Source organism: Aegilops tauschii, chromosome 6 (assembly GCF_002575655.3).
Source record: "Aegilops tauschii subsp. strangulata cultivar AL8/78 chromosome 6, Aet v6.0, whole genome shotgun sequence".
NCBI classification, from domain to species: domain Eukaryota; kingdom Viridiplantae; phylum Streptophyta; class Magnoliopsida; order Poales; family Poaceae; genus Aegilops; species Aegilops tauschii.
In genome coordinates this window covers 110,679,937-110,696,507 of record NC_053040.3, presented here as the reverse complement: position 1 = coordinate 110,696,507, position 16,571 = coordinate 110,679,937, and the positions used below count along the sequence as shown (strand labels likewise).

Genomic DNA, 16,571 nt, shown 5'->3' with positions numbered 1-16,571 from the left:
CAGAAAAACCTGGTTTATTTTTCTAAGCATCACCCTTAGCATCTACCATTGTACAATACCTAACATGCATCAGCAAAATAGTATTAATAACTTAGACCACACTTAAGCAGATTAGCAGCAAACACTTAGTTAAATGGCAGACCGCACACCATAAGTTCACACCCACCATAGACCATAGGACATAAGTTCTTACACACCATAGACCATAAGTTTTAGACTCGACCAGCGAATACCGATAACATAAAAGGACACAGCGGTCCTGGGGCAGCAGCAGCAGTGTAGCAGCACATCACTTGTCTCCCTTGTTCGGCGGCGGCGCGGCGGGATGTAGTAGGGCTCATTGACTTTGACAATCTTGAGGAAGCGCCCGTAGGCCGCTTGTTTTGCCAGAGTACTGGCCTTTTGATTCCTACTGTAGGAGTTTCCAGTGGAGACGGCATGCTGCATCAAGCCATCTATGCCGCCCTTGATCGCCTTGCCATAGAAGGGGCAGCCAAGCTTTCCATAGAAACGGTACTTGATTTTTCCAGCAATCAGCTGCCTCATGATGTACCGACTCTTGCTGTGCCTGCTGTCCATGTCATACCCCACATCATCGTCATCCTCCTGTGAATTAGTACACGAAGAAGAACTCAGTCTCTCTGTTCTGCTACATTGCTCTTAATTAGAATGTATGAAAAGTACAGACGTGTAACATGACAACTATCTATTTGCTTGAAATAAGGCGTATATGCACATACATAATTGACCCAAATAATTTGACATGCAATAATATGGACGGTGGAATAGTTGCATTGATAGATTAGTGCACAAGCATTACATAGTTAACACATGAAAGAATTCATAATGTGGCTTGGTTTAATGATACTTGATACTTGTTACAGGTGTAATTCTGATTGGAATCAGAAAAAAGGCTTCGGGGGTTTCTCCTATCTACTGGAATCAAGAAACCATAATTCTTTATGAGAGCAGCAATACTAATTCTCCAACATTGTTAGTATGGACGAAAATGCCAAGAGCACACTGACAAGTCAACGCATAATGCAGAACTACGCTACAGCCCATACAGCTCGATTTCATCTATCTGAGAGAGAGAGAGAGAGAGAGAGAGATTGTTTTGTCATTTCGTATGACTAATTTGACATTAAACTGATGTGAGTGTGCTTGTCAAGTGATGCGTCGATACTAGATTTACGACATAATCAAAATGTCAAAATAGACCAAGCTTTATTACAGTGGAATGCAATGCCTTGCTACGACGCCTCTCATCAATTGGTATATGCAATTAATTAGGATTAAATCCAACTGTCTAGTCGTCGGTAGTTACAAAGGAGCTATGGGCTACTATCTTTATCCCTTATCTTGTGACTCTGATGATACCGGTGAGGAAAATACTTTGGAGCAACTTAACTTGGAACATGAAATGTTGTCATGCAAAACAAAGTGTTTTTTGTCTATTTATTGGAATCAGAAATTGAATTCTAGTTTTACAAATATATACTGAAAAGATTCATTCCGGTGGTCTAAAAAAAGATTCAGAACTTGAATTCTAGTTTTACAAATACAAGTTGAGTATTCAGGGCATGTTGTCTAAAAAAAGATTCATTCCAGTGGTCAGATGCTCAAATTGAGGCCTTCACAACATTGATGAATTGTCTGGTCACTGCTCTTGTTATGGGTTTGCCTTATTTGACCCTACCTTTTACTTTTTAAACAGATGCATCAGGTCAAGGTATTGGTTCTGTCCTCATGCAACAAGGCAGACCAATTGCCAAAACAGGAAATGGTGTCAAAGAAATAATCATGTGGTCAGAACAGGATTCTTACCAATTAAAACTGAATGTAGATGCATCATATGATAGTTAAGAAGGACATAAGTCGATGGGTGGTGTTTCAAGAGATCAGTATGGAAACTTTGTGTCAATTCAGTAAATTGCCATTATATTGCAAATGCATCATCTGCCTGCTTGATGGAGTTTTAGCTATACTAGTGGTTTTTTTCTTCTGTCTATTCGAACAGAAAATGAATCAGATTCTAAAATCATCATCCAACAAGAAAATCTATGCTAGATCCCTACAATCCTACATGTACGCAAATATTATGGAGGGGCCAGTACATGAGTAGAAATACCTCATCAATACTTTAAGAAAATGATTCAGATTCAAAAACCACCATTCATTATGCAAGAAAATCTATGCTAGATCCTTTCAACTAGCACGCCCATATGAATTTGATTCTCATGTACTTAACAAGAAAACCCCCAATGCCATGAAAAAACAGAGTACATGAAGGAAAAATAAATCTCAAAAAACCAGAGTAGAACCTCCGACAGCTCGCCGATGACATCCTCGTCGAAGTCGCCGCCCTTCCTGGGATCCATAGCCATCTCGAACTCTATCTCGTCCACAGTGCCCCCCCCCCCCGTAGAACTCCTCCTCGATTCCCTCATGGAGCCTCGCCGTCTCCTTGTCCAGATCTTCCCCCACCTTCTCGTGCACACACTTTTCGACTGGTAGCTCGACGGCTGGGATGGCAGCGGGAGGAGGCACAGCAGTTGCTGCACCGCCAGCGGTCGCTGCTACGGCGGACTCAGCCGCTGCAACCGCGGCGGCACCCACGGCAGCAGACTGCTCTCCACCGATGGTTTCCTCCGGCTCGTCGGCCGCATCTTCACGGCCGCGCTTCATCGGCGGTCGACGAGACGAGGAGGGGGAGTGGTTTGCTGAGGAAGCCAGGAGGGTTTGGGAGAGAACGAGGTGGTATGGCTGGAGTGGGAGAGGACGACGGTTTTCTACCCGAATTGGGAAAGAAAATGAATGCGTCTGCCTCTTGGAGTTACCGAGGGGTCGAGGGGGTGATTTGTCTCACCTACCAGGGCCTTCCACAGTGTGGACGCGTGGGGTTTGCCCCGCGCCGTGCACCTCGCGTGCGCTATGCCCCGCGCCGCCCTTCAAACTGCTGACACGTGGACACCAGCAGTGGTTCACATAATAGGTATGGTAAATGAATTTCTTAAATATGAGGGCACGTAATTTGTATGAAAATGCATCATCATCCCAGCGGTAACACCCTCCCCATCACAAACTAATGCCCTAGGTTCGAAACTCCGTCGGGCACTTTGGTTGGGCCTCTTTTTTGCGTATGGGGTTTTTACATATGGATCCCTTGCACAAACAAAGCTAGGTTTCCAAGGTTTTATATATTTTTTAATTTTTTTGAATTTATACTGCCCTCTAGACTGACTGATCAAAACATCGGTCTATACCTCAAGGGGGCATTGTAAAATATTTTTTCCAAATTTTCTTTCATGGACATGTTTGGCACATGTGGGTCACCGTGTCATAGAGAAATTAGGTGATTTGGAGGTGGTGGAAAAAAGCACCTTTGTTCAAAAAACGTCTTAAGTTAGACCAAATAGTCCCTCCGGAATGCGGTGATTTTTTCGACCACCTCCAAATCACCCAAAATTTGGCACACATGATCTCTTGCACAAACAAAGTTAGGTTTCCAAGGTTTTATATTTTTTTGAATTTATACTGCTTAAATACTTGCCGGACATGATGTAAATGGACCCAAAAAATTTCCACTTCTTTGTATCAACATGGGAAGGAAGCATGACTAGTTTGGTAAGGTTGTCGGCATTTGTATGGATTTTCTAATATGATTAAATGCTTAGAATACTTCTCGGAGGTGACGCAAGAAGCGCACGTTGTCGATCCTTCACCGGCGGCCGTTCCGGTAGGAGGTAAGGGTCCGTGTGGAAGGACGGGTTTTTCTCGACTTGCTTCAAATGGACCTGTATTCTTTCTTCACCCTTGTACCAACATGAGAAGCATCCATGACTAGTTCCATTGATTTTCGACGTTTTTATTAATTTTCTAGGGTTATCACGACGATAAAACCCTCAAATATTTCCCACCAGCGCCACCCTTCCCTCCGATCACTCTGACCAGCATGTACTTAACTTAGCATCAAGGCCATGAAAACAGGAATCAGAACCGTATTAGATTTTGATCCCACACATACAAAACAGATAACACACAGACTGCAGGTACTACGATTATCAGATTGAACTTGTAATGCATAACAACTTCTGGTATTCAAATACATCACATGAAATAGTGAGATAACTAGAAATGCAAAAAAGCTTGTGATGTTGAGGTTGAGCAAGGGACTTTTATTGTGAGGCGCAGCATCTTCAGCAACCTATCCATGATTCCACCTATACCATATAAGTAACTGAAAGTTTCAGATTGAATACAGTTGGTATTGGAAAAATGACAGTACGGTAATTTGAAGATGCCAAGGAAATCTGTCACAACAACTGTAGGAGGATACGAATTTGAATACAAAGTTCATAGAAGTCAATGTTGAATTAATAAGACCTTTGCAAGATGCAAAATCACTGCTGTGATGAGAGTAAACAGCATGTAGGCCATAGCACATGCAAGAAGCACTTACAGGAAGTGAAGCAAAAGGTTGTACAGCACGGCAACATGAGTAAGCCAACATCCCTACAAAAATTATTTCACTGCTTATGTCTATTTTTTTGCTGAATCATTAGGAAGCCCTAAATATTTGGATGCAAGATCACCGACATGGCACTACTAAAATATTTCAGTGTCTACATCTCTGTACTGAAAGTGCATTACTGAAATATTTCAGTGGCTACGTGTGTGTGTACTGAAACAGCACCACTGAAATATTTCAGTCGCTACATGCGTGTACTGAAACAGCACCACTGAAATATTTCATTTCGTACGTGCGTGTACTGAAAGTGAACCACTGAAATATTTCAGTGGGTACGTGCGTGTACTGAAAGTGCACCACCGAAATATTTCAGAGGCTACGTGCTTGTACTGATACAACACCACCGAAATTTTTCAGTGGCTACGCGCGTGTACTGAAACTGCTACACCGAAATATTTCTGGGGTTGCGTGCGTGTACTGAAACTGCAGTACTGAAATATTCAGTGTCTACCCGTGTGTACTAAAATTGCATTGCACTACTGAAATTTTTTAGTGTGTACCTGTGTGTACTGCAATTGCACTACTCAAATATTTCAGTGTGAACCTGTCAGTACTGAAATATTTTAATGCCTACAACTATCTACTAAACTTGCAATATTGAAATATTTCAGTGTCAACCCAGAGTCTATCACTCTAAACTGTGTACTGAACTTTTCTGGAGGCACTTCTTGCAGCCAAAATATTGCAAGTTCAATTTACACAGATTGCATCACGTAATTTGAACACAACTCTTGAGGTGACAGACAAAATTTCCTATCATGGATACCACTCATTCACATCAAAACGTAGCAATTAAACATAGCAATGCTATATGCCTAGACTCATTACAGCCTCGTAGATCAAACTAAGCTGCCATCCAGAGGCTACGGATTCAAGTACACAGGTAGCAAGAACATATTGCAGAGAATCAAATTAAGCAAGTGGCAAGTAATGATGAATGAAATTCAGCAATCTTACCCTAAACATAGCTACGGCCGCCGTTCAGACGAGGAGAGCGGCGAGGGAAGCGTGGAAAACGGCGGGGAAGCGATGTCGCGACCACTGTCCTCCTCTTCTTGCGCTTCGGAGTCATCTCCGACTCGGTTGGAGGCTCCACAATCTGCAACGGCACCTCGTGCACCGTGGGTTCCTGATCCAGTGGATGCTCTACCCTGGATCTGAACGCCCACCACCTACGCCTGGTCCACGGGCTGGACGAATCGGCCTGCTCCATCGCCCAGAGGAGGATCTCGACCTTGTGCATCGGTTGTGCGGGTGTGGGGGGGGGAGCTTTGCCCTCTCCCTCCTCGTCATTTGCTTCAAAGTGGCCATTGCCGTCCAGTTCATCTGCAATATGTTGTGAAACCAAAAACGGATCTCCGTCAACCTGGCCATCTTGACCTGGTCGCTGCCGGCGATCTCCATGAAGTCGGCGTTCTCGCCGCCAACGATTTCCACGAAGTCGGCGTTCTCGCCACCGCCGATGTGCTCGATCTGCTGCTCCATCGAGGATCTTGCTTGGATGGAAGAGGGGGGTGGATGTGGAAGATGAGAAGAGCAAAGTTGCGGCCGCGAGAAGGAGGAGAAGGCTAGGAGATGGCCGCGGTTGCAATGGTGATGGAAGAGGGGAAGGAGCACGGCGGCGGCTTTGCATTGGACGAGAGGGGCGGCGGTTTTGCATTGGAGGAGAGGGGCGGCGGTTTTGCATTGGACGAGAGGGCCCCACCTTGTCATATATTTCCTAGGACTAAAATGCCCCTAGACTAATAGTACTTTCGAGTACTTTCATCCGCGTACTTTCGAGTACTACGTATGTATGCACCGTTAGATCGAGACAAACGAACGGCTCCAAAAAATGCCAACTACTGTGAAAGTTTTTTTTTGCAGGGAAACTACTGTAAAAGTTGTATAAAAGAACGGATTTGCTAATTTACAGTCGGCTGTTTTGTAATTCGTTGACGTTCGAATTTCTGTCCGTTTGATCTCGCGTCGAGATTCGTGCTCGGTCCTGCTTTTTTTGCGCTGGTTTTCGGGTCGGTTTTGTTTATCGGGCGCGGTTTTCTGGATCCGCCCGTTTTTCCTCGACCTGGCCGAACCGGTGGGCACTGTTGGTCTTTGTCGCTTTTGAATTTGGAGCGGGGTGGGCACTGCGGCGGATGAACCGTTCCCCTTTCTCATTTGGATAAGGCAGAGGGAGTGAGAGGTCGAGCGGCGGCGGAGGGCGTGGCGATTCCTGGAGGCGATTCCCCATTTTCATGGCGATTTGGAGCTCATCCGCCATAGGATTTTGACGGCACCCTCTTCGTTCACGTCGGCCACAGCTGTGCTGGTTTGTTGCCTTGCCTTCTCGCCCGTTTGCCCTTGCTTTTTGTGCCCTGTAGCTTCAGATCTAGGTGATTTTTGGGTTTCGCGGGATGTGTATGTTGCTGCCGTGGTGTTCTAGTTCGCCGTGGGCGCGCGCGTGATATCTGGTAGGATCTAGTTGCTGCGCTGGTTTGTTGCCTTGCCTTCTCGGCCGTTTTGCCCTTGCTTTTTGTGGCCGTGTAGCTTCAGATCTAGGTGATTTTTGGGTTTCGCAGGATGTGTATGTTGCTGCCGTGGTGTTCTAGTTCGCCATGGGCGCGCGCGTGATATCTGGTAGGATCTAGTTGTGTCACCCGTAGTTTTGTACGCGCGTGATCTGTGTGTTCCTGCAGTTTTTGTGCAGGAGCGCCCGTCATGCGTTCTAGTTGTTGTTGTATAGGTAGGCGCAGAGGTTAGTTTTCTGTAGATGTTGTGGATGTACGTGTAGTTGTTGTTAGTTTTCAGCGGCGGATCCTGTAGCTTGTGGCTGTAGATCGAGTTGTGGTTATAGCGCCTGAATTTTGTCTAGTTTTGTGTTGTTTTTGTCCCATGTTGTTCATCCCGGTGGTTTATTAAGTCGTCCCTATGTATTTTTGTTCCTGTTTGCTGTGTACTTTTCATGTATTTTTGATGATTGTTTTTATGTTTTTTCCACCATTATATGAGTGTATCTAAGATGAAGGGGCTGCAGTATGCGCATGAAGTTCTGCTCTCCACTTTTTCTCACTGCATCTTGTCCTGCGGATATATGTTTTTGCAACCTATTAGTTGGCATTTTTTTGTTCACTGCATCTTTGTCCTGTAGAGTTTCATTGCTACCGTTTTGCGCCATGCCGTTGTCTTATGTTTTTGTTGTGGACCCAGCCCAAATGTTATGCCCCTCCCAAGTACGTTTTTGTCGTCGTTGATGTGTATTTTTTTATGCGGCCTATAGTTGATGTGGAAGTAGGCGTGGTAGGCAATAGGTTTCAGCGATGGATCCTAAAGCTGATGTTTCTGAAGACACTATAATATTTTTCTGAAGATCCTAAAGCTGATGCCAGCCTATAATTTTTGAATGTTGTTGTTTTGTTCTGTAGTTCATGTCATAGTTTCAGTATATCCACTTTAGTGTAATTATAGTGTATTTCTCTGACTTTATGTGTCCTTTTTGTTCCAGTATTATAATGTAATGTCTCTTAGGTTTTACAGTGTTCTTTTTATGGTAGTTTTGCAGTGTAAATGCACTCATTTACAGTATAATGGTTCTAGCCTTTTACAGTGTAAATTCTGGTAGTTTTTACAATGTAATTGTGCTAGTTTGTACAGGTGTAATCTCAGTGTATTTATTTGTTCTATTACAGTGTAGTTGTGCTTAGGTTTACACTGTAATTTATGTGCATTTTTTGTCCAATACTCACAGTGTAGTTGTGCTAGTTTTGCATTGCAAACCCACTCATTTACAGTATAATGGTGCTAGTCTTACAGTGTAATTTCTGTTAGTTTTTACACTGTAATTGTGGTAGTTTTTACTGTATAATCTCAGTGTGTTTTATTGTTCAATTACAGTGTAGTTGTGCTAGTTTTTACACTGTAATTACAGTGTAGTTGTGCTAGTTTTACACTGTAATTACAGTGTATTTTTTGTCCAATACGCAGTGTAGTTGTGCTAGTCTTACAATGTAATTTCTGTTTTTGTTCAATGCAATCACAGTGTAATTTTGTTCAATACTTACAATGCAGTTGTGCTAGGTTTATACTGTAATTACAGTATATTTTTTGTCCAATGCTTATAATGTAGTTGTGCTAGTTTTTACAATGTAATGACAGTGCATTATGTTGTATACTTACATTTGTATTTTTGAGTTTTAGTTGGATGCTTTTTCACTGTTACTTATGTTTTTGTTTTTTCCTTTTTTAGGTTTAAATGGGCAAGCTACAGAAAGTTTGCCATTGGGATGTTCCTGTAGTATCATCTTTAGATAGTGCTGATTCTGGAGGTGGAGCATTTGTGCCTGATGATTTTGCAGGAGATGGTTCTTTGCCTGTGTCTATGGTATTTATTTATTTTCTGCTTCTTTTTTATTTTGTCTATGATTTTTGCAGAAGATGGTTCTTTTTCCCTGTGCCTAATGATTTTCCTTTTTTCTGCAGGAATTATCTGGTGACGAAGGAGGGTTTGACAAAGCTCTTCTGAAGTTCTATCTTAACCGAGTATGTTTTATTTTATCTAGGACTTTTCATTCTTGTTTCATTTTTTTTACATTTTTTCTGATGCGTGATAGTTGTGTTTTTGTTACGTTTTCAGAAAGTAAAATGCCTCAAGAGGAAATTATCATCTGCTTCAAGGAGGAATTCGGTTAGTTCCTATTTTCTTTTTTGTTTTCAGCAGTTTTTACTTTCTGAAAGAAAAATGGTTGAAGTTCTATCTTAATGAATTTTTTTTGTAGTGTTAGTCCAATTATTAGTAACTGCATTTTTTCAATGTATTGCAATGTTCATTTTGTACTAAGTAATAGTAATCTGAAGCTATTTTTTGACTGGTTTGATATGTGTTTTCACTCATGTTGTTTTTGCTATTTTCTAGTGTAAGTCCAATTATTTTAGTAGCTGTATTTTTTGATGTATCTGTAAAGTATTTTCTGTACTTAGTAATAGTAATGCGAAGTAATTATTTTGAGTGGTTGATATGGTGTTTCTCTTTTGTTGTTTTTGTAGAGGCAGAAACGCTCTAGCGATTACCCTACTTGTGCTACTTTCACTAGATATTCTGGGAAGTTCTTCTCTGGTGTTGTTGATGGTGTTCTAGGTATCGAGATGTTGTCCAGACATATGGCATGGGCTGTCTCTTAGAGTTTTTTAGGACCGAGGTGCCCCTTAGGTTAGTGAAGTGGCTCGCCAGTAGGTTTGATGTCCTTTCATCTGAATTCCAGCTCAAAAAGAAATTTATCCCAATGACCAAGTATGATATTCATGACATCCTCGACCTTCCAGTAGATGGTGAGCCACTTGTGTGTGATGTTGAATCCGGCCGTGATTTTATCCTCTCTCACTTCAACTTGACCAGTATTCCTCCCGTGTCCGTCTTTGCTAACAAGCTAAAATCAACCACGGTCGAGTTGCCTGATGAAGATGTCTTTATCTGTTTCATGATTGTTGCTTTTTCATCATTCCTTTGTCCCAACTCTAGCCTCAGTCCTAGCCCAAAGTACCTTCACATCTTCCGGGATTGTCCTTCTGTGCGTAACTATGATCTGTCAAAATTTGTTTATGAGTGGCTGTTGAGTTGCATAAAAAAGTTCAAGGATTCCACTAAAGTTGCTTCCAAAAGATCAGTGACGTTTGGCGGTTGTCACTACGCTTTTGCTGTAAGTCTTGTTATTGTTCTTCTCTTTTTCCTTTTTTTTAGTTTGATTTTGTGATGTTATAGTCATTTTAATCTTTTTATTTTGTTCTTATGTTTCTAGGTTTGTTACCTCGACCAACTTAATTTTGGTATTCACTCTGTCTCTGATGTAAAGCCTCGGATCCTAGCCTGGAGAGGCAACAAAGTTAAGCAATTTTCAGAGCTCGATAGAAACAATAGCCGTTCTTTTGGTAAGAGGCCTCTAAAGCAGCTGTGTGCTTCAGTTCATCCGAAGGTTGGTTTTTTGCTTTTCTCCTTTTTGTTGTTTTTGATGTTAGTTTCTCTGTATGTTGTGATGACAACTTTTTTTTGTCATTGTAGCAGTCTATCGAGAAATCTTCAGCAAGCAAGGATGGTGATGTTCCCTTTTGCAATGCCAAACTTTTCGAAATGAATGTCCATAAATCATTTGGTGCTCGTTTTGGGTTAGAGGTTAGCATAGTTATGATTATGCTCTTTTTTGCCTTTTCTAACTTGTGGGTTTACTCAATTCTTTTTCTTTTTCAGGCTGCTCAGGTAGTTATAGACCTTGTTAAAGCTAGTAACAAAGACAAGCCTAAGCTATTTGTAGAATGGTCAGAATCTCTTGTAATTGATGTTCTTGATTGCATAGCAAACTCACCTTTGATTGCGAATTCTATTGCTACACCAAAATTTTCTCCAAGTGAATTTCAATCTCTGAGCAACTTCTCTTTTGGTTAGTTTCTTTTCTTAATGTTTCTCTTTGATTTTGTCTTTATTTTCTATTTTTTATGTAATTTTTTTATTGTATGATTTGTTTTGTTTTTTGCTCATGTTAGTGTTTGTTTCTTTATCCTTTTGAAAGGCAAAAAGTCTGTTTCTATTCACTCTTTCATTGCTGAAAAAACTTTGAAAATGTTGTCGAAAAGCCGTCTTCTCAAGCCCAGCCCCCAATCCCCAATCTGAATGAAAATGTTATTTCGGATGGGGATTTCGTCAATCCAGTAGTATTATCTAGCTCATCTCCAGCTCCTAAGGTGTGTGTTGAGGTATTTGTCTAGTAACAATAGTTTATGTTTTTTTATTTGTTTGATGCATTTTGCACTAATCATTTTTTGTGTTTTTGTTTGACAGAGTGTGGTGAATGAAGCTAATGCTGAAGGTGCAATTCCAATGGCTCCTCTATCTTGTGCAAAAAGTGCTTCTGATGCTATAGGTTTGATTTTTCCACTTCTTTTTCTTTTTTGTATTTTTTGCGTTCTCCCGTGGGTTCTTCTTTTTAGATTTTCTCTTGTTGTTCATGTGTTCCTGTTTTTTTCATTTTGTAGGTGTATCCCCTTCAACAATGCACTGTCCACTTCCTGCTGTAGGTTCTTCTTTGATGCAATCAGGTAATTGTTTGTTTAATTATTTCCAGGGCATAGTTTTCATTTTCTTTTTGTTTGTAGCTGACCATCTTTTGTGTTTTTTGTGCAGCCGGTCTTGATAAGAAGCGTGAGCGCAAGGTTGTTGTCACTGATTTTCGAAAACCAAGTTTTGCCGATTTCAGTCGCTCTCTTGGTGTCCAATCGCATCCTGAAGATTCCATTGAACAACCCAAAGTTAAAGAGGGTATCTCTTCTGTTGGTGGACTGTCGCCTCTGGTTCCTACTCGTTTGACGCAGCGGTTCCGTAATGTGGTTAGCATCTACCTCTTTTGTTTGTCGTTTTATGCTATTTTTTTGTTTCATTCGATTTTCCATGTTTTTTTCAGTATTGATTTTGTATGTTTCATTTGTTTTATATCAGGTGATGACGTTGAGTGCTCTCAGTATGTTGTTCAAAGATTCTTGAGTTCGATTGATCATGCGAATGATGAGGTAATTATTTCTGAACTTTAAGTCTTGTCTTCTCGTTTAGTAGATGTTTTTTTGTTTTTTATTTCTGATTTTCTGTTTGTCCCTTCTTTTTTTTGTTAACAGGATTGCATTGAAATGGTGAAGTTGCCTCCGTATGAAGTTTCAAAGTCATATTTCTCCTCAAGCCACATTAATGATCAGGTTTGGTGTTTTTTCTTTATGATTTTTGTTTATTGATTCTTTTTTGCCATGTTTTTTTGTATGCTTTTGGTCTATGATTCTCAGTTTATCTCTGTTTTAAATTGTATCCCCCATAGTTTGAGTGTTTTTTTGCATGATGACTCTGTATTTGTATGTGTGAAGTTCACTGTAAGCATGCTTCACTTTGCATTTGTGTGGTTGACTTAGCTCGATGGAGTTTTATACTGCAGTTAGCATGATATTGAATGACTGCTATTTGTTGACTGTAAATCTCCAGAATTTTTGTAATGTAATCTAATATAGTTTTTCCTTGCAATGTATGGTTTGGGGGTTGTTTGTTTTGCATTACTTTCTATGTAATTATCCATAAATTTACAGTGTAAGTTGTGTGTTTAGTACTGTAATTTGAGTGTGGCTGACAATATAATTTTTCAGAATTTTACACTGTAATTAAGTAGAGTTTTACACTGTAAGTTGTGTGTTTGAATGCTGTAACTCTGCAATGTAATTCCTGAGGCTTTTACATTGTAGTTTGGTAGAGGTTTGCACTGTATTTTTGAACTGTAATTATCCCTAGGGCTTACAGTGTAAAAATCAGCAGAGTTTGTGCCCTGTTTTTTGTGTGGACTGTATTTTGGTGGGGATTACAGTGTATTTTTCCTAGACTTCTTGACAGTGCATTTTCTTGGAGTTTTGCACTGTAATTCAGCATAGGGTTTATGCTGTAATTGTGTAGAGTTCTACACCGTAATTTTTGTGAGCTTATAGTAATTGAGTAGAGTTTTTTACACTATAGTCTTATGGTGTCTCTGTTGGTAGTTGCAGCATAGTTAGTTATTGCATCTCTTAATCTAATGGTATTTCTTCCATGTTTTTCTCAATGTATGTTTTTAGAAGGCAGTAGACGATGTTCAAATTGTTGGGAGTTCCAGTTTTGTTGATAGATGCAAAGACCTTTCAAGATCTAATGATGCTGCTTACAACAAGCTTAACAACTTCAACTTGGTAGAAGCTCAGTCAATTAGTCGTTTCCCTAAGAATCAAAAAGTAATTGCAATTTCTCTTCCTTTTTCTATTGTTTTCATCTTTTTTATAATTTAGTCATCCTATTTCCTTTTATTTTCATCCTTTTTTTATTTTTCCTTCTGCTACTTTTTGTGATGTTTTCAGGCTGCTGCTAGTCCAGAAGTAGAAATCTTGTCTTTCGGCAATGCCTCTAGAGATCTCTCTCCTGCTCAAGTTCCAAAAGCTGATGGCGCATCTTTCATTTTTCCTAGTGGTTCATCTGGTGGTCATCAACCTCGCAGGATGGTTTTACCAGGTAGATTTAACTCGGATCCTTATGTTGCTCAGGGTAACAAGTTTCCTGTTACTGCTAAAGAAAGGCGACACCACCTCGCAATGGTGCAAATTGGAAATCATGCAAGTTGGTGCAAGTACGTTTTGCTGGCCTTGTGTATTTTTCCTTTTTTCTATATGATTTATCAAATGCTAATGTTTGAATTTCTTTTTAGATTGGTAGTGTTTGTAGCTGTCATTTTAGTAGGTTCTAATTTTTACCTCCTTTCCCAGTGTGAATATATTTCTTCTTTGGGTTTTTTTCACAGGTATGAAGCAATTCGATATGACCGAGCCTACTGTAGCTATCGTAATCTTGCAACTTTGAAGTCAAGAGAACATGTGGATAATTTCTTGATTTTGTGCGTTTGTCGTTATCTGTTCAAACAAGCTCACCCGTCAGTATCAAAGAAACATTTCTTTTTCTCTTATGTCGGGGTATGTTGTAGTATGTCATTCTTTTGTTATTTTGTGGCATTTTTTATTTAAGCATTTTAACTGTGGTTTTATCTTCCTTTTCGTTTTTCAGATTTGTAGTTATAATCTCTTCTCTTTTTTTCAGGAAACCATCCTGAGAGGCACTGATGTTGATATTGTAGGCAACGCTTTTACTGGTGCTAACAGTGCTTTCCCAATGTGGAGAAGTGATCTGGTTAGTTCTTTTATGCTTCATTTTTTAGTTTGTGTGTCTCGTTATTGTTTTTTGTTCTTTTTAGTTATTTTTTTCACTGTTGAAGTCTAATTTGTTCTGGATTTTGGTCTGCAGTTATTCTTTCCCATTGGACAGGAGAACCATTGGTTTACCTTTGTTGTTTGCTTGAAGGAGAGGGCTTTTGCATTTCTTGATTCTCTGTACGGGGCAAAGAATCATTTTCATCTGGGAATCCGTGACAAATTGGTAATCAAACGTATTTTTCCCTTTTAGTTATTCATGAGTTTTTACTTTTCCCCTTGTGTTGTTGCACTCATTATTATTCCATCCTTTCAATCTAGATTGCAAATTTCATAACAATCTGGGATCAGTTTGTGACTCCTATACTGCGTAAGCGCATCGACTTTGAGAATTTTGACATTGTGTATCCTACTCTTCCTCAGCAAAATAATTGGTATGTATTTTTCCATTTTTCCATTTTGGGTGTGTCTTTTGTCCATTTATCTTCACGGGTTTCTTTTTCTTTTCCAGGGATGATTGTGGTGTTTTTACGATCATGTACCTGAAGCACTGGACTCCTAGGACCCCAATTGGCAATATGTTCGGCGCATCTGATGTTGACAACATAAGAATCAGATTGGCAAATGAGTTGTATTTCAGTGGTTTCAACAGTGTCGACAAGACTTTTGTCACACACTTCTTTGATGATGTGAGTTTTTTTTGGTATGCTTTTCTTTTGATTTTTGGTTTGATGTGTTTTATTCTTTGTTGAAGTAGTTTAAAGTCTGTTTTTTTTGTACAGGCCAAGGCTTAGGTGTTCCTGGAAGATGCATTTCCGGCATTTGAAGGCTTTGCTTAAAACTAGGCATTTCGAGAGATTTTTAGATAGTAGTACTGTTGGCATTGTTTTTTTTTCAATAGTGTGATTAAATGCGACAATTTTGTACACTTTGTCCTACATGTCATGTATGGTGTATTGGACGGCTGTTTTGATTTTTAATGTTGTGAATTAGTGACCTTTTTTACAGAGTAGTATGAGGAGGATGGTTTCATTGTCTCTTTTTTGTTCTATCTGTTGTTTTTTTGTTCCTTTTAGTGGTTGTTTGATTTTATTTTTTATTTTTTAATGTATTATTAAGCATGGTTGCTTCAGCGGCAGTTGGACGTTCTTGGGTTATCAAGGTTAATTTCCTCCCAACAAATTCTTTTATCTTTGTTTTTTCCTTTTTGGGGTGTTTAGTATATTCTAATCATTTTTTGTCTTTTTGTTTGTTATTGCAGGGTTGGTTTAATTCTTTTCTAAAGCCCCCCAATAATTAAATTCAGATTGTTAAAGTTACAAGTTCAATTTTTTTCAGGTAAAAGAATGCTTGCTAGGCTTTTTCATTTTTTCCTTTGTGTTTAAGTTTGGGCGTGCCTTTTTGTCCTACTAGCTAGTTTCTTTTGTTTTGCAGTGTAATTTTGGTTCTTTGTTACTGTATTTTTTTAGTAGTGTAGTTTACCGCAGATTTTTCTATGTTTATTCCCATGAATTTATGTAGGTTTTCCATCTTCTTATGCTTCTTTCCCACACTGTAAATTCAGAGGCTTGCTAGGACTTACACTGTAAACTTTTGGAAGTTACAGTGTAAGTCCTAGGAAATTTACACTGTAAGTTCATGCGTTTTTAGAGTGTAAGCATTAACAAAGTTTTAGAGTGTAAGTTCATGCATAAATTAATGTAAATTCCATTTGTCTTTTGTACATTGATTTCCACTGTATTTTCAATGTATTTAACAATCACTACAAAGTCAATGGATTTCAAAGTGTTACTAATGTTTTGGTGTCCACACTATATTTACCCCATATTTTACAGTGGAACCACTTCGGAATTTGAGTGTAATATCATTGTTCATGTCTTTGTAGTCATTGTATGTAGGATGTAAAGTTTATGTAATTTCCCTAATTTTCACAGTTTTTGACGTTGATATGTGTTTTGTAGGCGAAGAATCTGCATCCTCATTTGTTCTTTTATTGATCATCTCGTCGATTTTAACTCACCATCTTTGTTCTCTTCAGTCTTTGTCAGGTACATTCCCCTCTCCCACATATTTCTGAAATGTACTATAGGCTTCTTTTACATTTTTGTTGAAATGTATGTATTGTAGTTTAATTCGGTCAAAACAGATCGAAATTAGGTAGCAACACTCCTCTCAATTACAGTAAAACAACGAAATTAGGTAGCAACACTGATAATCGTTGATGACCAACAATGAATTCAAAAATAGGTAGCAACACTGCTTTTCCATCACAGTACATTCCTTGTTCACTACTAGTTTTTCCTAACACTTTATCCCTACTACT

The 16,571-nt window shown here is 39.5% G+C and overlaps 1 protein-coding gene across 5 annotated transcripts; it reads left to right on the top strand.

Annotated features, from left to right (window-relative positions):
• The first annotated feature begins 6,684 nt into the window (after positions 1-6,684).
• On the top strand, positions 6,685-15,687 carry LOC120966237 (uncharacterized). Of its 5 annotated transcripts, XM_040392110.2 has the most exons (20): positions 6,685-6,839; positions 8,754-8,888; positions 8,987-9,046; positions 9,141-9,191; positions 9,551-10,200; positions 10,300-10,473; positions 10,563-10,670; positions 10,746-11,248; positions 11,334-11,415; positions 11,528-11,590; positions 11,676-11,878; positions 11,988-12,058; positions 12,161-12,238; positions 13,133-13,285; positions 13,409-13,674; positions 13,846-14,014; positions 14,139-14,228; positions 14,343-14,474; positions 14,570-14,682; positions 14,760-15,687. In XM_040392110.2, exons 13-20 carry the CDS (start codon positions 12,173-12,175, stop codon positions 14,998-15,000), a joined length of 1,230 nt encoding a protein of 409 aa, XP_040248044.1. In that variant the 5' UTR covers positions 6,685-6,839; positions 8,754-8,888; positions 8,987-9,046; positions 9,141-9,191; positions 9,551-10,200; positions 10,300-10,473; positions 10,563-10,670; positions 10,746-11,248; positions 11,334-11,415; positions 11,528-11,590; positions 11,676-11,878; positions 11,988-12,058; positions 12,161-12,172; the 3' UTR covers positions 15,001-15,687. The 5 variants fall into 5 exon arrangements, with proteins under 5 accessions (XP_040248044.1, XP_040248052.1, XP_040248045.1 ...); XM_040392118.2 differs by having other exon boundaries at positions 8,754-10,200; positions 14,760-14,937; positions 15,031-15,687; XM_040392111.2 differs by having other exon boundaries at positions 8,754-10,200; positions 10,746-11,236.
• Positions 15,688-16,571: the final 884 nt, after the last annotated feature.

Coding starts and splice junctions, on each gene's coding strand:
- LOC120966237 (XM_040392110.2), top strand. CDS start 12,173: ATGGTGAAGTTGCCTCCGTATGAAGTTTCAAAGTCATATTTCTCCTCA. Junction 13,286..13,408: donor GTTTCCCTAAGAATCAAAAA/GTAATTGCAATT, acceptor TGATGTTTTCAG/GCTGCTGCTAGTCCAGAAGT. Junction 14,015..14,138: donor TCTTTTTCTCTTATGTCGGG/GTATGTTGTAGT, acceptor TCTTTTTTTCAG/GAAACCATCCTGAGAGGCAC.